Raw genomic sequence first — 22,476 nt, 5'->3', positions numbered from 1 at the left:
TAATGGTTAGTGTAAGACTCCCACAATGAGTCTTGGGATTCCATGGAAATGCCTATGTAATAATAATAAAAAGGCTTATAATACATAGCCTGAGACAGACTACAAAATTTCTGCCAAGATACTAAATGGAATGAATATGCTACATTACTAAACCAGTAGATACACTGTCACTACTTAATGTTGGACAGAATAACTTTACTTTGAATAACTAATTTCTCTTTCCATTTAAAAAGCATAAATGCAGTGGTTAAGCACTTCACTCATCCTGTCAAAAGAACATTAGTAGTACTTATAATCAGCATTCAAAAAGAAATTACAAATTAGAACTGATAAAAGTGTAGTTTTGAGTTTAATTTCTCATGTTATAATTACACATTATCTACAGCATACCTCAAGAGTTTTTGTAATACTTGCATCATCATCTGAACCTGAGAAGTCAGAACCTGATAAATGTCTTTCATTTGGCTTGGCCATAAAAGTACTATAGTTTCTGCAAATTACGTGTTAAAATTATCTGAAATGACAGGATTAATTAACATTTTAATAATGAAATGGAAATAAAAAAAAATAACATGAAACATAAAACAAAAGCAATGATAATTAAGTGAGAACTCCATACAGGATATAAAATTAAAGCAGTCCATAATTAAGAAAAAATCATAAAAATAAAGGTTCTCAGCTGGCAAATCAGTATGTGTCGTTAAGAGAATATGCAGGAAAGCTCAGTTGTTATTAACAGTAACTAAGTAAACATTAAGAGATTTTCGAGAAGGATACAAAAGAAAGGAAAGTGGCAAAAAAGTTTTCAAAGCTACTGAAACAAGTCAGAAACAGAGGAAAGCATACTGAAAATGAAAGCAAAGATCATATAGGTGAATAAAAAAAAACGAGGATAAAGATATTCTAGATATTAAAGCCAGTAATAAAAACATAAAGCTAGAATATTCAATATTAATTATATTTCATTAAGGGAGGAAGTGAAAAAAAAAAGCTATTGAAAATCAGAAAAGTATTTTCCAACAGTATTTAGAATCTTATAGCAAAATTACACAGCATTGCTCAGATTTTAATCCATTTGTTTATTTTTTCAATAAACAGTTTAAGACTCACTGAAATACTAGAATATAAAGATAAGTTTTTCAGTAGATCACCATATAATTCAGGTTTAGCCAAAATGAGAAAGATCACAAGGCTAGGAATGGCGGCATGCCCCTGTAATCCAGCTACTTGGACTAGAGAACAGTTTGAAGCTCTGTTCCTTGTCCTCCTGATCAACTGATCAGGTGTCATCACTAAGCATAATGTCAATATAATGACCTTGGGAGAAAGGGGGGGGGTCACTAGGTTGACTAAGAAGGAGTGAACAGGCTCAGGATGAAAACACAACAGACAAAAGCTCCTGTATCATGTAGTAGTGGGATTGCACCTATGAATAGATGGCATGGAGCACTTCATCCAATAAAGCGGAGCCCAGTTCTTTGGATATCAGTTTAATGTGATAAAGTGTAAGGTCACGCATTTTATGGTGAAAAGATTACTAGCTGTGTACCACATTGATGGAACTGTGCTACAGGAAATTGATGAAGACAGGGATTTTGGGATGTCAGTGGATAGGGAGTTAAAGTCTAGAGGACATATTGTAAAAGTAGCTAAAGCAGATCAGCAGATTACTTAGTTACTTAAAGAATACCTTGGCGAGCACATTATTATACCTCTTTATAAAGCTTTGGTAATGCACCGTCTTGATCACTGAGTGCAGATCTGTCATCTAGGTTTTTTGGGGATGAGGAGAAGGTGGAGAGGATTCAGAGGCAAGCAATTAAGATGGTATCAGGTCTCTGAAATGAACTTTATAAGAACAGGTTGAAGATTTGTGGGTTACAGAAATTGGTTGAGAGACAGAAAAGGAGTGATATGGTTAAGACATACAAATTACTGAAAGGTTTTTACAAGATTAATGCAGAGGAAATTTTTCAGAACTGGTCTGGTGATGGGAGACTAGGGGCCATCCATGGAAACTGAATAAGAGTGTAGCTAGCAAGGGTGTTAGAACCAGGTTTTTTGCTTGGAGAGTAGTGTAAGTGAACGAATGGAATAGATTACCAGTGTATGTTGGGGGTGCCATGCCTGTGAATGAATTCAAAGCAAAGTATGATAGATATTGCACAAATGTTGGATAGTTCTGAACATGATGTTTAGTCCCCCCCCTCCCCTGATGAGTCTAAGGGCTCCTTGGAGTAGCCTATAATAATAACTACAGTAATTTTCTGAGTAAGCATTACAGGAAGATTTATTGCAAACACATCAATGTATGATTTAAACTTATATTTGCAAATCAGCAGTTAGAACTGGCAGGTGTATAATATGAGTTTGTTAAATCAAACATAACATAAGGTCGTACTATTTCCAGTAGTATTTAGAACCTATTAGCATAGCAGTCCTGGTCCTGAGCTGCATCTCAAGGCCAGTGCTAATGAAATCACCCATAATTATCACCCTTTTCCTATATGCTTGACTGATTTGTTTAAACATTTCATTGGCCTTATCCTCCACATTACCAGATCTATAACAATATTTGACTAAGTATTCCATTCTATTTACCTCTATCTCACACAATACTCACTCGTAACTACTGCCACTATTTTCCCCTTGCATGGGCACAATTCTTTTTCTATCATCAATAGTACTCCACTTCCCTTTTTGCCTTTTCTATCTTCATGAAAAATATCATACCCTTCCATCTCTTTTCCTGTCAGAATATCATCATCATCAAACCATTCCTCTCATTCAAGAAATGCAAATATTTCTTCAAGTTTGTGTTTCATGCATTGCACTAGAGTAGAGATTTCATTGCCTGGGTTTACTTATTCCAACAATTTTTGGGTGAGCAAATTCAATCAATGCAACAATTTCATTCCCTTTATTTTCTGATACCTGTATTGTTCTTATACCAACATAACAGTTCATTTCAGGATGCATGGGGGATAATGAATCCCCAATGCATCCCGAGTCCTCTCCTATTTCCCTCTTTGTCTTGCACTCCTCTTCTCTCATTCTCCTGTCATGTTATTTATGTGAAATCACAATCAGGTGCCTCTGAAATATCAAGAGTGACCAGATGGGTTTCTCCAAATATTTCCATAGCTTGTGTCCAAAGGTGGGTAACAAGGAGATCTGTTGTAGAATAAGAATGGCAGAATCCATATTAGTGATCACTAATTAACCGATGGGTCTCCAGGTAGTGAATAAGATGGTTGATGACCTTCTCCAACACCTTCAAGAGTACTGAGGTAATGGGACTTTGTGCAGTGCAATGTCTGCAAAATGTATGCATTACCAAAAGCAAATGGAATTTGGTTTGAAAGCGATAGTGATGAAAAAGTGTGCCAAAAATGCTATGAGAGCGAGGATCAAAAGTGTCTCAGGTCACAAGACTGAAGTAGAGGATGGAACTCAGAATATGCTTGAAAATGTATGTGATGTAACAGCAGATAGGATTGAAAGAGAGAGAGTAACAGTGTTGAACAAAAGAATAGTATGACTGATGTAAAGAATGAAGAGTTTGTAAAATCTCTTGTTAAATTATGATTCATTAAATTAACTCATCGAGTTCGATTTTACAGAGGTTTATATATGCTTTTCAAGCATATATAAATTAGAATTGAATTTATGTAGTAATTGAAAAAATTTAACAATTTTTCTGTAAAATGCATAAAATAATTTCCAATATGCTGTATGTAAAATGGAAAAGAGGAGATTAACAGAGAATAGAACGATGAGTAAGCCAAAAAAAAAAAAAAAAGTCTGCAAAGTTGTGCGAACATAAAAATATGCACCCACAACAGAAACATGCAAGCGGATAGAACCAAAGTGATGTCATCATGCTGGAGGGTAATCCTGGAAACTATAACGTAGTAACAAAGGATTAGAGAAGATATAAAAAAGGACTGAGAAGGTCCAGGAAGGTTCTCGATTTTTCTCCTTTCCTGGAGAACGGAGTTTCAGGTGTGTGGAGGCAAGGCTGTTATCGAATGGAGCTTCTCTTTGAATATATGGACGTGCTACTACCCTCGGTCATAATGGAGAGTTTGGCAGTTTCTTTCCAGTTCTTTTTGGGTATTTTGCAATTGACCAGGTTCTTCACTTGGTAGCAAAAACTTTCCTTCCATTCTCTTCTGTTCTGAGCCTTCTCTTTAAAGGTTGTGTACCCGTCTCCATTCAGCATGTCATCTAGCATTGTTTTCCTTACTCTTCCTCTGGATCTTTTTCCATCTATTTTTCCTTCGATGGCATCTCTGATGATTCCATTCTCTCTCAGAATATGTCCAATCCAGTTTCCCTTTCTTCTTTTTATCCTCCTTAACAGACTTCTTTCTTCTTCTACTCTTTTTAAGACCTCTTCATTAGTTATTTTATCTGTTCATTTAATTTTTTCTATCCTTCTCCAAATCAACATCTCAAAGCTTTCCAAAATCTTAATTTCTTCTTTCTTCAATGTCCAAGTTTCAGCTGTATAGAGGGCAACACTCCACACATAACATTTTATTAGTCTTTTCTTTAGGTTTCTATCCATTTTACTTCTGAATAAATTCCATTTTTTATTAAAAGCATCTCTTCCCATCGCTATTCTTGCTTTTATGTCACTTTTACATTTTCCATCACTGCTAATCACGCTTCCTAGATATCTAAATGTCTTTACTTGATTCAATTTTTCCCTAATTATTCTGATATCCATATTTGCCTCTTTCCTTGCTATTTTATTTCCTTTCCAGTTACCGATGGAAAATCGCAGTGGCAGTACCAATGGAATAATCACTTCGACCTTGTCCAGCAATTTCCAGAGCGAAAATGCCTCAATGTCCAAGCAACGATCGCAACCGATGATGAAGATGTAACTGAAGTTTTGTGTAATTGACTGAATGGTGTGTGTAAAAGGCTACTGTAAGTAAGCACATTTTGTTAATGTTTTGGAAAGGTACAATTGGAATTAGTATGTGTAATAATGAGGGTGCTTACAGGTATTTGTTAATGAAATGTTAAATAATGAGTTATGGTTACAAAAAGATAAACTGATTGTAAATTTGTGCATATAATGGAAGGAATTATGTTAAGATGTAACTTAGGGAATAATTACATGCTCATTATAGACAGGTTAGCATTGTGATGGGATTATGTAATTGTTATGTGTAAAGTTACTCAATTGTATTGAAAGTTTATTTTTCACTTGGTTAGAGTATAATAAATTTAGTTTAATCCTTTATCCAAGTGTGGGCAAACAAAGTTTGTGCCTGAAAGTATCTTCAGGACTGGGTTAAGGTGGTACAACACCAGGGCAACTCGTTGCAAGGTGGAGCAAGCTACCAACACTCCTATCTCAGTATCTCCTATAATGCAAAACACATCTCCTTGCGGATATGTCTAACGTTATGCATTAAGGGAAGGGCCACTACCCAGACTAGTTTCGACCTTTATTGAGGTCTCTTCAGTGGGAGCCAGGCCCAAGTGGAGATAGCAGGCAGAAGCATTAAAGGTAACTAGTCTGGGTAGTGGCCCTTCCCTTAATGCATAACGTTAGACATAACTTAAAATAAAATGCTTTGTTTGTCTAACTACCTTGCCTGATCAATTGCCAATGCACTATCTCTAAAAAAACTAGCGAACCTGCATGCACTTTAGATTGAGAATCGCCACGACTTGCTATAGGAAAATATGTGTATTAACTAAGATCTTGCCTTCCTCCTTACCTTGATTCTCAAACTACATAAAATTCAATTAGAATAGCGCAGTCTTTAATCAAAAATTAATTTTTCTGATTGATTAGTGCAAGAAATGGTAACCTATATATCGTAGATAAGCTGATAAGTTAAAGTCTGTTTGCTAGCAGTGGAAACAGAGAATAAGATTAGGTAGGATTAACAGTGGATATATATTAAGCAGATTCAAGTTAAATTAAGAGTAAAGCAGCATGTAGTTATGACATAAGGTGCTGGAAGCACAGCATGCATAAGGTTAACAAAGGGGTGCAGTTGAAGTTAAGATATAAGATAATAAGGAAGTAAAATATTACAAATTGGCTGTAATGAGGGAGATAGCTCAGCTATGCAGATGATACACAGGGTGAAGCAGAAATGTCTAGTGAGTGGGTGAGCTGATAACAGAAAGAAGTGCGAGATGAGAGAAATGAACTTAACCAAGAGAGAGAGAGAGAGAAAGAAAAATTAAGGAGCAAATCTTGTATGACGATTCAATCATAAAAGGTGTGATTGACGAGATATTGACAAAATCAAGCTTTCCGAGTGTGAAAATTAATGATGTTAGTGAGGCTATTAGAACGCAAAAGGGTAAGGTGAAAGATGCGATCATATTAGCTGGAACGAATGATTCAAAAGGAGAAAAATTCTATGGCATGAGAGAGGACATAAAAGAATTACTGGAAGTAGCAAAAGAAAAGAGTGAGACAGTTAAGATAATGAGTATGTTGTTGCAGTATGACAGAACAGAGATGAGAAGGAGGGCCATAATAGCAAATGACTTGACATGTAGGTTATGCAAGAGGAGTGGTGTATAGTTTGTGGATGTGGAGTGAGTCTGACAGGCAAAAGGACTTATACAAGAAGGATGGCTTGCATCTGAATGGATTTGGTGTTTGGAGACTGGAAAAAAGCGTTGTTGAATGAAGTGCAAGTGGATGTGTAGAATCAGGAAAACTAGAGTTTTTTTTGGGGGGGGGGGAGCTGTTGACTGGATATGCAGACATCAGTGGGGGCAGATGAGTGTAAGAATCTGTATATGCCTAAATTAGTACCACTGGTAACAAACCAGAATGGATTAGTTAGTATAAAGCATCAGGATAGCAGTGGATCTAAGGGGCTTTTGCACTTCGTATACACTATTTCCAGGAGCATTCAGAACAAGCAGGAGGAATTTTTGGCATTGGTCAATTCATCCTGGCCAAAGGTTATTGGCATTAGTGAGACATGGCTAACAGAAGACATAGTTAGTGGGATAGAATGTGAAGAGTATAGCGTGTTCAGGGAGGATAAAAAGAAAAGAATGGGGGTAAGAGTGTTATTGATGATAGCTGAACTGCAACCAAAGAGAGCAGGTTAGTGATAATAGCACACCTGAGCTATCTGGTGTAAGATTGAGGCCAGAAGAACAAAATATACAGCTGGATGTTGCTATAGACCAGGAGATGGAAAATATGATGGATATGGTATGCATCGGCAAATAGACTCAATGAGTGGAGGTAATTATTATGGAGGATTTCAATTATGGGAACATAGATTGGAAGGAGGAGAGGACAGGAAATGGAATGGCCATGGGAATGGTGGTGGTGGTAAGATTTTACATGCACACAAAATCTTACCCACAACCCTTCACAAAATCTTAGAATCATTAACACCCTCAAAAACAGAGCAATAATTTGTTTTTAATAAGCAAGCCCTTAAGCCAGAATTATTAGCAATATTGGATTGGCAAATAAGTTCATTCGGTTTTCCAGAGTGGAATGAAACATTTTATTTAATATATATAATACATACTAGTCAGTTATATATTGACCCTCTTTATCAATGACCTCTTGCCATCTGTCCACCAACTTCATTATGCTGTGTTCATAAAACTCCTGAGGTTTACTGGCAAAAAACTGATCCAGGTGTCTTTCGACAGACTCCTCATTAGCAAAGATTTTCCCGTTCAGAGAATTCTGCAACGATCGGAATAAGTGATAATCAGAAGGTGCCAGGTCCAGTGAATACAGAGGATGCAACGAAACAATTTACTCCGGGTTGTTAACCATGTGTGGGATCTGGCATTGTCGTGGTGAAAGACAACTCCTTTCTGATTTGCCAATTCAGGATGTTTTGTGCTAATTGCACGGGCCAGTCGCATTAACTATGAGCAATAGACAGTTGAAACAATCGTTCTGCCTGGCGGTAACACCTCGTAGTGGACAACACCTTTATAATCCAACCACATACAGAGAGCATGATCTTCTTGGGGTGCAATTCCAGAACGGAATTTGGCAAACCACTTTTGGCATACGAGTTCTGTTAAGGCAGCATCCCCATATACACTGCATATTGTTTTATGAGCCTCCACAGCTCGTTTGCTTTTTTTGAAATAAAAAAGCAAAATATGCCAGTAATGTATGTTATTTCCTTCCATTTCTAAAAATATGTTACATACACACAACTGAAGTAGGCCAAACGAAAATTCACCGAAAGGTTATGTGAAATGTTGCCTTTCAACTGTGAAATAGCGTTGCATGGTAGTGCAACAATAGCGACAGGCAAAGCGACGTAAACTTGTACTAACGCATAAACCGAACGAACTTATTTGCCAACCCAATACATTTATAAATGAAGGCTATAGCAAAAAATGCCATCAAAAAAATTCTCTACAAAACTAAACTAAAATATGGAAATAATATATTTTTCAGTAAAACTATAGCTATTCCAAACATTAAAATGATATCAGATAAAATAAATGTAATGCTACACCATTACAACTAATCAAAGCCTTATATAATGAAACCAGAATCTCCTTACTTCTACAAGTCAGCGTCCTCTGCATCACTGCCAGAATTCATTGTGTTGTCCTCACAATTTTGGCAATGTGTCTTCTAAATTTTAGATTCTTATCCACCATCACACCAAGATCTCTTATTTCTTCCACTTCCAACAATATATCTCCACCAAGAGTAAATTCAACATCCCATCTTTGTTTTCCAAATTTTAATACCATACATTTTGCAACACTGAACTGTCATCCTCACTCTTGTGCCCATTCACCGAGTCTAATCAATCTTCTTGTAAGACGCAACATCTGCTTGGCTCCTCATAGTTAGTCCCAACTTCACACCATCTCCAAATAACTGAATATCCCCATAATTTTATACTCAAGTTCTGTCGTTTCCCTTATGAAACAGTACAATCTTCCCTTCCTTCCACTCATTTGGAACTTGACCCAATGTATATATCATATTAAAAAAATAGATCAAGGTAGATATCAACCGCCTGGCACATTCCTTCAAACAAAATATCAAGTTTGCTCAATTCCACATATACCTCTTGCTCATTCACATTACTATATCCACTGCATCAAATTGTCCTTATACCATTTTCTCCAATCAATGTCATCTACCATAATTTTTTTTTGCTGGCTACATATTAAAGGAATTGTTCAGATTTTTTTTGGCTTCATTAGCTAACTGCTGCTCATACTGCACTTTTGCTAACCTTATTAACCCAAGTCACCTTCCTTGCCTGTTCTTGGTACTCTTCATGAAATTATTACCACTCATGTTGTCTCTATAACACCTTCATTCTCTGCATTGCAGGCTTAATCTCTTCATTCATCCATTTTGCACCTACCTTATTTAACCTTTTGACCTCTGAAATACATTTAGATATTGCTTCTACAATATAGTTCTTGAATATTACCCAAGCAGCAGCATCTTTCCACCGAAGTTCTCATTCCATGCTAACAGCTGCAAAGCTGAGTTTCTCATAATCACCAGCCTTGTAGTTCCAAATATACCCTTTCCTCACAGAAGTCCTCATATGGCTGGCAACCACCCAGGTAATCACGTCATGGTCACTTATATTCGACTTCTGAAAGGAATTACACCACCCCCTACAGCCTACCCTTGGGTATATTGAATCCAGTGCACCTGTAACTTACTTTATATTGATGAAGCTGGGCACACAATTCCAATCTGTAAAACAGAATACAAAGACATCAAATTTAACAATTTGGTAATCTGGGCCTCTCTGATCATGCTCTCAGCACTATACAAGGTGTGGCTATTAAATAACAAGACTGGTTGCAAAAATGTGGTTTATTATTAACTGTATTATACAACTATATTGTACAACTTACTTATTATTCCCTTCATACTCCCCTCTATCTCTACACCATTGCATACAAAGTTTCCATTGTTGGAAGCAGTGCTGCAAGTCATCAGATGTTATCTGCTTCAGTAGTGCTGCCGTTTTCTCCTTTACCTCATCCACTGACTGAAAATGGGTGCCCTTCAATGCGGATTTCAACTTTGGAAAACGGTGAAAGTCGCATGGAGCTAAGTCTGGTAAGTAAGTAAGGTGAATAGTCCAACACTGGGATCTTCTTATCAGCCAGATACTGCTTTACAGACTTTACACTGTGGGCTGGAGCATTGTCCTATGGAGAATCCAAGCGTTGTTCTTCCACAGATCGGATTTCTTCTTCCTCACTTGTTCTCTCAGCTTGGCCAGAACCTCAAGGTAATATGTTGGTTAACTGCCTGATCAACCATTACCATATGTTGTTGATTAAAAAAAAAAAAAAAAACGATCAGCATTGCCTTAAATTCTGACTTGCTCATTCTTGCTTTTTTCATTCTCGGTGATGTGGAAGTTTTTCAGTGCATCAATTGTTTCTTTGTTTCTGGATTTAGCTCCACAAGAGTTTTACCTTTTTCCAAAGTTGAAATCTGCATTGGAGGACACCCATTTTTCAGTCAGTGGATGAGGTAAAGGAGAAAACAGCAGTGCTACTGAAGCAGATAACACCTGATGACTTGCAGCACTGCTTCCAATGGAAAATTCGTATGCAACAGTGTATAGAGAGAGGAGAGGAGTGTGTTGAAGGGGATAACAATTAAGTTGTACAATTTTAATAATAAATCACATTTTTGGAACTAGTCTCATTATTTAATAGCTACACCTCGTATATCAAATTGATGAGAAAGCCTATGAAATTCTGATCAACTATCCTAATCTAAATGATAATGATAACTTAAAATCCATTGAATATAGATGGCATATATTCAACCCACATAACTTCTGTTTCAAGTTCTCTAGTCTTCATCACTCAAAGCATAATTTTGGCTTTCATTTCATACATTGTCATCCATCAATACTGCTTTTCATTTTAATATCTGTTAGCAATCTCTTCATTCATCCATTTCTCTGGCCAAACAAATAATAGGACCATAGCGTTGATGTAGTACATGTCCCCCCCCCCCCCCCCCAGAGGTCAGGCTAGTAGCATTAATGGCTGACCAAATTAACATTACTTTGGCATACAATGTGTATTGTAATGTACAATGGCTTGTCTCTTTATATATACAGTATGTGTGTAGACACCAGATGACCTTGATATGAAAGTCAAATTGTTGGGTAATTATTTTAGTTTATATTAAATTGAAGTTATTACATCAATTTAATATAAATTTAATATCTTCTTCTTCTTCCTTTCCAAGCTTATAGGCCAAGTGGCCTGTTCCAGACTCAATTCCATCTTTTTAAGGGTCTTCCTCTGTATCAAGTACCCTTTGAGTGGTAATTTAGAATTTGTTTAGGTATTCTGCTTCTATTCATTCTCAGCATGTGTGTTCTTTCCATTTTTCTCTATAGCAAATCGCTGTTTCATTTAGGGAGGTTGTAATTCCAAGTTTTTTTCTGATTTCGCTGCTTTTCATTTTGTCCATTATTGTGACTTCTTCAGTTCTGCGCAGAAATTTCATTTCGGATGATTCAATTCTTTTTTCATCTGCTTTTTTTATTGTCTATATCTCACTGCCATAAAGTAAGGTTGGTTTAGCAACTGTATTGTAGATTCTTATTCGTGTGTGTTTTTGTACATAATTGGGTTTAAAAATTTTATTTATAATGCCTGTTACTTTTAAAAAGTTTGATATCTTTGGTTCTATATCAGCTTCATTTCATATGACATTGTGCAACCTAAATATTTGAATGTATTTAATTGCTCTATTCTTTTGTTTTGTCTGTTGATATTTCCATACCATATGTTTTTATCAGATTATTTAGACTGCATAATGATTTTTGTAGTTCATCTTCTTTATTTTTTGGTCATCAGCAAAAAAGAAGAGTAGCTAATCTGGTGTTATGGTTTATCTTGAATCCTCCTTCATTAGTTATCTTCCATTCTTTTATGATTTTATCTATGTATATATTAAATAAAACCGGTGAGAGAGGGCAACCCTGACTTACTCCTAGATTTATTGGTTTCCAGCTTGATGTTGAATTATTGTACTTCACAGATATAAAGAGTTGGTTTGGTATTTCATATTCTTCTAGGATTTCCCATAGTTTTTCTCTGATAATTTTATCAAATGCTTTGGTGTAATCTATAAAAGCTATGTGTGTTTCTATGTTCATTTCTCTGTGTTTCTCAATTAATAATTTTAACGTAAATGCAGAGTCTATGCAAGACCTGCCTTTTCTGAATCCATTTTACTCTTCTATTAATTTTGGGTCTACTATATGTTTAAGTTTATATGCTAAGATTTTTGCATATACTTTATAACAGGTACTAAGTAAGCTGATTCCACGATAATTGTTACAATCAGATTTGTGTCCTTTTTTGTAGATGGGAATAACTATTGCTTTGGTCCAATCTTGTGGGCATTTTCCTTCTTTCCAAATCATATTATAAAAGTTAAGTAACCTGAGTGAGAATTCAAGTCCTGCATATTTGATAAGTTCTAAGTTTATATTGTCTTCTCCTGGAGCCTTTCCTGTTTTTCTTTGGGTTAATGCTTCTGTTAATTCTTCTAGAGTAATGTTTTCCAAGTTATCAGAGATGTTTACAAAGGGTAGTTTTCTGTTTTGAATGTTTTCATCATACCATAGATCTTGGTAGTGATTTTGCCATGTTTCTATTTTAATGGTATTAATATGTTTTTTCTCTAGTTTCATTGCTTAGATCTTTGAGGATTTTATATGCGTTAGGTCTTTTGAGCATACAGTCTCTCTCTCTAATTTTGTTACAAAATTGTTCCATCTGTTTCTGTTTATTCTCCTGCATGCTGCTTTTGCTATTGTTTTTTTTTTTCTGTTGTATTTGATTTTTGATTCTACTGTTTTTAGGTTGAGCCAGTTTTTATATGCTTTTTTCCTTTTCTTCAATAATGCATTTAATTTCATCATCCCAGTCCCTAAGGCCTCTTTTTCTTTGTTCCTAAACTTTCTTTTGCAGCTTTTGTCATTATGGTTTTTAGGTTTGACCATTCTTCTTCTATGTTCTGATTTTGTTTTATACTTGTCATCCAGTTCTTTATTCTTTTTTGGTACAAGTTTTTAATACTACTGTCATCCAAAAGTCTAACTTTGAAAGATTCAAAATTTCTATTTTCCTTGTGCTTTTTTGTTGTTTTCCATCTTGGTTCCTACTTTATTTTTCCAATTAAAAGGTAATGATCTGATTCTATTTCAGAACCTCTGTATACTCTTGTATCTATTATCATTTCTGACATTTTGATATTGCTGATTATGTAATCAATAATGCTTCTTGCTTCCCAGGTGTATCTGTGGATGTCTTTATGTTTGAAGAAGGTGTTCATTATTTTAAGGTTATTGCTTATAGTAAAATCTCTTAATCTATTTCCATTTCTATTACAGTTAAGTTCTCCGATAGGTCCTATGTTTGGTTTATATGGTTTATTGCCAATTCTTGCGTTGATATCTCCTATTACCAAAATGTGATCCTTAGGATTGCTCTTATTTAATATGTTCTGCAGTTGGGTATAGAAGTTTTCTGAGTCCTCCTCTTTTCCTTCTTCAGGTGCATAAGTTCCAATTACTGTCATATAGCTTCTGTCTATTTTAATTCTCATTTCTATTATTCTATCGCTCCAAAAGTTGTAATGGATTATACTGTTTCTAAGAGATTTATGTAGAAAGATCATTACACCAGATTTAGCTCTCTCATCTGCTTTTACCCCACTGTATATATAGATATAATTTTCAGTTTCGTCTGTTCTTCTCTGCTTTTTTTTTAGATTCTGTAATTACTAATTTAATTTGGCAAACTAATGACAAATTGGGCCATCCCAGGTCAACAATTAGTGATACAATACTAAGATGGAAGCACAGGGATTCAGCTTCCCACAGTGGATGACCCACAACACTCACCAAACATAATAGGGTGCTACAAAAGAATATATAAAAACCATTGAATGTGAAGTTCCAGGCATCAATTTTTACTGCTATTTTTACATTTCTTTCTTCTAGTGCTTGGTCCAGTTCTATGATTTTGTGGTGGATACTTCTCACATTCCAGGTGGCTATATTCCAATAGGTGTATTTCTGCTTTTTTTTTGTTTTCGATAATTTTCTTCTCGAATCCTTATTCCAAGCCGGTTCGTTACCAAAAAAGTCTGTCCGTTTACTATCTTCACGAGTCTTTCTAGTGGGTTAAAATTTTGACTGAGAGGGTTACTGGCCATCTGCAGTCTAGCTTGGTAATGGGGCTGCCATCTTGAGGCCTTCAAGCTTGCCTTAAGTGGTAGGAGAGAATTTTAAAGAGAAGACATAGAGATAGAGTAAAGATAGAAATAGAATGACCCATAGCCCTCGATTACTCTAATAGCATTAGGGTCGTGAGTTACAAGAGTTGGGCGAGGAATGCCATATAGGAAAGATTAAAGAGCAAGGGGGGCCTACCACAAAGAAGAGGGAAGAGAGAGAGAGAATAGACCCAGCTAGGGGACCTTGGGAAAGCCATGCTACCCTTGCTACCAAGATGATAGCCCCCTGTGGCCTGTTGGTCCACGAGTCCTTATTCAACATATTCGGACCACCTTGCCATATCTGGTGGGCTCCCCTATCCAGGGGACGCGCTCTCTAGAGGCTACAGGGTCTTCCGAGAGATAAATTTAATATAAATCTGTATATCTTCATATGTGTGTATACAATAGCTCTTACAATGCTATTTGGTATATGTCTTTGTTAGTCCACTTCAGGCATGAACAAGCAGGTTTTTTTTCTCTTGGAAACTTAAGTTTTTTGTTCCATAAACTCAAGAAAATCAATAATAGAGCCCACACTTTTTCAAATACTAATACATTATATTAATTTATTTAGTTTAATTATCAGTCCATAATTCTCAATAAAAATTTAGAAATTCTGTTTTGGGTTCACTACTCGCATTTTCTTTTTCACTAATGTCTGAAACAGGATGCTTCAAAATTTTATATGCATTCAGACTTATTTTATACATTTTTCATATACACTGCTTGGAAAGAAGTCAATGGACACCTCCACAGTCAAGGTGCATTGTGCCATGTAATGAGTCACGTGCCCATAGTCAGTATAAATTAGAGGAATATGATGCTTCCAAGTCAGTGCAACTGTATGAAATGGCTGTGAGAAGGGAACTGATGGAGTTTGAAAGTAGCATTGTGATAAGGAGTCATACCACAGGTCTATCTGTTTGGCAAACTAATGACAAATTGGGCCATCCCAGGTCAACAGTTAGTGATACAATACTGAGATGGAAGCACAGGGATTCAGTTTCCCACAGTGGATGACCCACAACACTCACCAAACATATTAGGGTGCTATGAAAGATAATATATAAAAACAATTGAATGTGAAGTTCCAGGCATCAACTGGAATATGAATCTGCACAAAAACATTCAGAACCGAGGCTCACAACATGGGTTTCCATGGTAGGACCACAATGTGCAAGCCCTACATTACCCAAAAACCAACATGCAGCATTGTCTTCAGTGGTGCAAGAAGCATGTACAGTGGGATGTGGAAGCTTCAAAGGCTGTATTATGGAGTGACGAATCATGCTACACCCTCTACTGAGTAGATGGACAGGTGTGAGTGTAGTCGATGTCCAGTGAATGTCTCTTGGCAGCATGTGTAAATGCTAACCATGAAATTAGGTGGTGGTGGTGTGATGGTATGGTCCCATTTTTCCTGGTTTGGCCTTGGACCTCTGTTTGTTATGCCATGAACAATGAACTCCGAGAGGTATCTGAACTGACCATCGTCTTTCATTCAGCAAGATAATGCACCATGTCATAAGGCTGCTGCTAATTGTGCAGTTTGTGGAAATGAACTTCACCACACTTGACTGCATCCACCCTGATCACAACCCTATTGAACATCTGTGAGATTTCATTGTTTCACATGTTCTTGAATTCATTCACACTATTTGCACACCCACAACATCCAATGGTAATCCATTTCAATCACGCACCACTTTATAAGAGAAAATCTAGATCTCGCACCTCTTGGCAGCATTCATTCTCAGCTTCCAAGGATGCCCTCTCATCTTATCCCCACTCTCCATAAAATGAAAAATTCCATCAATTGAAATCCTGTTAATGCTTGCAGAAATTTGTAAGTCTCAATTATATTACCCCTTTTTCTCCTGATTGCTAGTCTACAAATTCTCAATTTGTGTACATAATCAGTATTCCACAATCCTGAGATCATTTTTAACACTCTCTTTTGCACTCTAAGGTATCAGAATCACCTCGGAAACCAGGAGACCAAACCTGCGTGCAATAGGTCTAGAGAGGTCTTAGCAAGGACCTGTAAAGAAGCAAAATGACATCCTTATCTTCACATGTCAAATTCGTGTCAGCATTTTTTACAATTATCATCTGCGATGTATTTGCAATCTTTGCTATATAGCCCTTGAACTTCATATTCCTATCTATTATAGGTTTTTCTATCATAATCCCACCATATAATGACACTGAATATCTAATCTCATCCATGTGCATGACTTTATATTTACTAACATTAAACTGATAGTCATTTTCCAATGCCCACAATTCCAGCTTATTCAAATCATTCTGCAAGTACTGCATATCAGCCACATTCCTGATTACTCTGCCTCATCAGCAAATAACTGTATGTCAGCTGTCAAATCCTTCCCAATGTAATTGACGTATGGATGGAATAACAGTAGAATAAGGACTGACTCGTGGTACACCACTGGTTACCTTACATCTTGCAGACTAACATCCCCCCCTCCATACTACTTTTTGATATGTCAGTCAACCATCTTCTTATCCATGCTAATATTTTATAATCCAAACCCATATTCTCTGATTTATGCAACAGTTTTCCATGCTGTATTCTGTCAAAAGCCTTAGCAAAATCCAAAAGTATCATGGTTTATCCATCTCCTTGTCTAACTGAACGGTAACATTATTATGGAATGTGAGCAAGCTGATAAAACATGACCTTCCCTTAGTAAACCCATGCTGTTCATTGCAAAGTAGAGATACTCTACAGCTGATTTCTGAATGCAAACCAGAACCAACTTTTTCAAAATCTTCATCACCACTCCAGAGATACTAATAGGTCAATAGTTGGATACATCAGTCTTTGCACCACCCTTTTGCAAATTCTCTCAGAACAGGAAAGATTCCTCTGGAACCTTTCCTGTTCTGAGACTCAAATTATATAGCCTGGTCAAAGAAAATGCCAGCTGACCACATATTTTAGCATCTGTGCTGATATCCCATCAGCCCCTACTGCTTAATTCTTATTCAGTTTGTGCAACAGCTCTAATACTACCACCTCATACACCTCAGTTTCTTCATTCAGCAAGTGCAATGTTGCACACAATGATGTATGCAACATTGCACTCACTAAATTTTCAATCATCCTGTATTTAATATTGTATCTAATTATACTTCTTTATAAGCAATTCCTCTTATATTCCAGATCACAGTGTTCATTATATTTTGTTTATTATCATTATTATATGGTAACTTCATGGATTTATGAGAGACTCAAACTAACCATTCTATGCACAAAATCTATCATACCTCTCCTTAAATTCATTTACTGTCAGGGAACTCAACTAATTCGGGCAACCCATTCCATTCACGTACCACTCTCCAAGCAAAAAATCTGGTCTGCACACTCCTACTTACCACACTCTTACACAACTTCCAAGGATGCCGTCTAGTTCTCTGACTACTTGAAATATACTGAAATTTCCTTTGCATCAAATCTTAAAACTTTCTATAACGTCCCCTTTTTCCTACCTATCAACTAAACTTTGTAAGCCACAAGCCTTATTTCAAGATGTGGCCAAATCATAGCCTTATAAAGAAATATAATAATTTCCCCATCTTTACTTGTTAGTGTTTTTCAACATCCAAGTAATCCTTTAAGCCATTTTACCAACTTTTGCAATATGCCCGCTGAACTTCAATTCTGTCAACCATTATCCCCAAGTTCCTAGTCTCATCAATTTCTTGCAAACCAGTAACATCAATATAATGAAAAGGTTACATACATTATATGTAACCTTTTCAACCCAAAGTACATAACCTTATATTTTGCAACATTAAATCGACAATCATTATCCTTTGCCCACAATGCAATTTATTTAAATCATCCTGTAGGATATCTACATAACCTTTATCTTATATTTTATCTACCTTTACCTAATTTTGCATCATCAGCAAATATCCCTATATCATTGATATACAAATTAAAAAATAGTCACCCTAGTACAGAACCCTGAGGTAGTCCACTAGTCACCTTCATTCTCCTAGATTCCACTCCACCATATATTATTCTGTGGTATCTGTTTGTCAGCTAAACCTCCCCTACCCATTTGCTCCAACTTTTGATAGATTTTCATGTGGTATTCTGTTAAATGTCTTTGCAGACATTTAACAGAATACCTCTGCAAATACTGCAGAGGTATTCTGTCACACACCATGATATGGCTAGACCAGCAATATCATGGTGTAGCCATTTCCTTTATTGAATTGGCTGTCACTTTATTATAAAATGTGAATGAATTACTAAGATATGAACTCCTTTTACAAAGAAGCACTGGCACATGAAACATTTACAACAAATTCTCTCTCCATTCACACTTTTGTACTACAACCCATTTTTTTTCTATTTTCATTTTGCCATGTCCATTCTAAAGTCATTTCTGAAGAGTCCAACTGAATGTCCTACTTTACTGGCTTAAAAAGTAAGGTAAAAATTCTCCATTGATGATGAGTAGTTCAGTGGTAAGGCTGCTATCTTAAGGTCTGTGGACTTGCCTTCCTTCATATTTAAATCCCTTGGAGAAATAGATTATGGTTGGCATTTTCCAACTTAAAATTATACCAGCATACTTAGTTGCTAGACCACTCTTGGTGACAACAGGTCATACCACAAGCATTAAGTACTGGCAGTTAAATTGAGAGAGGCTGTGTTTTGTGCATCTTTGACTCTTATGACCTATAAACTCTGATATAATTAATTTAATTTCTAATTAAATAAGATTAATTAAAGGAGAATGAGAGCCATTGCCATTTAATTTGTATATTAATGATTCAGGAAGTATCCAGATGTTTGCTGGTAATAAAAAACTAGAGATGGCAACAGATTCTGCAGGATGATTTAAATAAACTGGCAGTGTGAGCAAAGGACAATGACTATCTGTTTAATGTACAAAAGTGTAAGATTATATATTTTGGGATGAAAATATTCATTCTGTCATTTTGTGATTCTATATCACACTGATGGTACTGGACTGCAAAAAAATTGATAATGCTAGGGATTGGGGAAGCGGTGATGACAGATGGAGTTCGTGTTCAGAGGGCACACTACAGAAGTGGACAAAATAGCTCAGAGAATCACTCAAATGTTGAACAGTGACAAGGAGATAGAAAGATTATCCTTCTTTATAAGGATAAGATACACCTGCATGTTGCAAGCATTTCATAGCCTACAAAGATTTGGTATCACCTAGGTTTTCTGGGGATGACAGAGAGAACCAGATAGTGACTAAGATGTTGAAAGTTTTGTGGAATGCTCTTTGTAAGAAGAGAATGAAGTTGTGAGGGTTGCAAAGTTTAGTTAATAGGCAGAAAAGAGGGCACAATAGAAAGTATAAGGTTATTAAATGGGTTCTATAAGACTGATAGACAAATCTTTCACTGCATGAAGAGTACAAAGCAAAAATGGGTCACTCCTAGAAGTTATGTAAAAGTGTAATAAGGGAATGGAGCTATATTTGCTTAGAGAATGGTAAATGACTGAAATGGATTGGCAGAATCAGAGTTGTAAGTACTCAAACAATAAGTGAATAAGGAAAAGAATGATAGGTATTATGTGAATAATGGTTAGTGTGGACCTCCTACAATGCTCCTTCACACTCTATGGAGATGTCTAGGTAATAATAATAATTTGCTTTGTTGCATAACATCAATGAATGTTATTACATTATTTGTGAATGATGTAAAAATGAGTTTATAAGTATAATATATTCATTTTATAAACAGAAATTACAAAACAGTTCTCTTTTGAATAAGTTAATAACAAAATCATTTGTCCTCAACAATGCCTATTGATGAAGGCAAATAATTTGAAGTGACCAAGAAGAGGACATTCAGCACATTACTTGTGGTTGACCCTGACATATTAGCACCAACAGAAACCTCGACTGTTTTCATCTACGCTACACATAATTAATCTGCTATACACTTATGTAGATGTACAGTGTTCGCGGACCATCAGCTTGGGACGATTCAATGAAATGTTAAGTAGCCAAATACTTTACAGAATTTACTGGAGTAAGCATATTCTTACCAATGATACGCGTGGCTAACATAACTACTATACGAGAGTAAATGTTGACTGTATGCTCTTGCATTGCATATTCTCTTATGCAGTGAATTTTCAGTAACTTAATTAGGTATGTAATAAATCCATTATTAAATGTATCTTCTGAAAATATCGACCTCCTCATTATAAAAAGGAAAACGCATTCTGACAATCCTAATCGACACTGTGATAGCGAAAATACTATTTAAAACATACAGTAAACACAGGTTCTCTGTATCTCACATGGTAAGCTAGAATAGATACACACCCATTTTGAAATGAGAGCCACCCTGACGTCAGGATTTCTAAGGATTAAGGAAAATCAATAACAATTTCGTGCTGCCACCTATACGTTAAAAGTTTTGATTACGTTTGCTAAAAACTTTCCGGGGGAACAAAGTATAACCAAGACTAACTCAATCTTACTTTATAATTAGCTACAAAACCATTGATCTTCTTTCAAATACTAAGAGATATTTATCTCGTTTCAGAAAAGACGAAGACCGAGTGGCTGAATATTACAATTAAAGAAAAGCAAAAACAAAATCAACAACAACAACAACAAAAGGATAGGTTGCTCATTAATTACTTGGCTGTTACTCTTGATACTTACAGTCTTGGATTAAGGAATTCAGATAAGTGCGTGCGTGCGTGCGTGCGTGCGCGCGTGCGTGCGTGTGTTCGTTCAGGGGGCCGTTTGTTTGTTTTGAGGGCCGAGAAGGTTTTTCTGGGAGAGAAAACCTCCACTTGCGTATGAGACCTGCTAATTCCCCTTTAACTGACAAGGCCTGATAAAGGTTTTCACGTCATAGATGGAATTCGAACCATGTCTTTCCAACCAAAGGCCTCTGAGCTACATAAAATATGTTAGTAATAACAAATAAAATTCTGCAATATCATCCTCCTAATCAGTGGTTCCAATAGGCACGTAAGTGCCCATGCCCTTCCAAGTATCCAGTGATTTCATAAACATCATTTTAGGATAACGTTTTTAGCCCTGTGACTATATCTATTCTTTATATGTAAATTGCGTAGGTTCTCCTGGTTGGTTAGGGGAATGAAACACCCAAATTTTAGGGAGTAAAAAAAAAAACTCCCAGAAATTAAAAAAAAAAAAATCACAGGCATGGTATGAGATTTTATCCACCTTCATGCAGCCGCTAAACCCTCTCCCCATTTATCGCAGACGATGTATAAATTCCTAAAGAAATGTATGAATGAAATTTCAAAAATAATAAAAAAAAAAAATCAGCTAACGCCTTTTTTATTCCCCGTATACGGGGAGTAGGCGAGGCCATTTAGCCCTATCTAACTTTTGGAGACTGAGTGGGCAGTTCAATCTCCACTGGTACCAATCAGAGATAGATGGCCCAAGGCTATCACTAATTAAGCGGTACTCAGTGAAGAGAGACGGCTCAAATGTGCCGCCATCTCGTGGTCCCTAACCCTAACACAATATATTTAATGTCTGAATAATGTGGGTTCTACGGTCGATTTTCTTGAGTTTACAGGACGAAAAACCCGAGTTTCCGGGAGAAAAACCTGCTTGCCCGTGCCAGAGATCGACTAACTCGAGAACCGGTCGAAAAAAGGCTTAGAAAAATTTCCTCTAGTCGCCGACTAGACTCGAAACCAAGTCTTCCTTCGTGCGGCCAAGTGCGGTGGTTGGCAAACGCCACATCCACTGAGCTACACAGGCTCTCATTAAAAATAAAAATAATAAAAACTAAGTCCTCTATCTTCTTTTACACCCAAAGAGAGTATGCATCGTTCTTTTATGTCTAATTTTTGATTACTTGTGGGAAGCCAACCTCCATTCCTTCAAACATTTAATGATATTCAGATCAATAAATCAAAACTTTTCATGAGAGAAAGAGATTACAGCTTACGTAAACTCTAACACCCATATTATAGTTTGTAGCAGCATGAGTTCTATGGCCAATTTTTTTGAGGTATAAGAATTAAAACCCAAGTTTTTAAAAAAATCGACTCTAGGAGACTAGAATCAAACTTAGAAGAGTCTGGTGCTGTATTCGCTAAAAAAAAAAGAAAAAAGAAGCGCCTTTAATTCCCTTAGAGGAAGTAAGCTAGG

The 22,476-nt window shown here is 36.2% G+C and overlaps 1 protein-coding gene and 1 non-coding gene across 4 annotated transcripts in view; one reads left to right on the top strand and one right to left on the bottom strand.

Moving 5' to 3' along the window:
- LOC150097258 (uncharacterized) overlaps positions 1-20,667 on the bottom strand; it is a 195,583-nt gene extending 174,916 nt beyond the window's left edge. The window contains exons 1-2 of one of the 3 annotated variants that reach the window (XM_090407101.1): positions 20,653-20,667; positions 391-514 (exon numbers count right to left, since the gene is read on the bottom strand). In XM_090407101.1, the coding sequence (XP_090263227.1) occupies positions 391-474 (84 nt within the window). In that variant the 5' untranslated portion in view covers positions 475-514; positions 20,653-20,667. Of the gene's footprint in view, positions 1-390; positions 515-8,552; positions 8,651-20,369; positions 20,616-20,652 lie in introns of those variants that run through there. The other 2 variants (XM_090407100.1, XM_090407102.1) reach the window with 2 other exon arrangements.
- Positions 1,195-1,480, top strand: LOC150097259 (signal recognition particle RNA). Its single transcript, XR_016549743.1, has one exon.
- Positions 20,668-22,476: the final 1,809 nt, after the last annotated feature.

The sequence above is a fragment of the Typopeltis vanoorti genome, chromosome 17 (assembly GCF_054136105.1).
Source record: "Typopeltis vanoorti isolate ZY-2024b chromosome 17, IOZ_Tvanoo_1.0, whole genome shotgun sequence".
NCBI classification, from domain to species: domain Eukaryota; kingdom Metazoa; phylum Arthropoda; class Arachnida; order Uropygi; family Thelyphonidae; genus Typopeltis; species Typopeltis vanoorti.
This window is presented reverse-complemented; position numbering and strand designations above follow the sequence as displayed.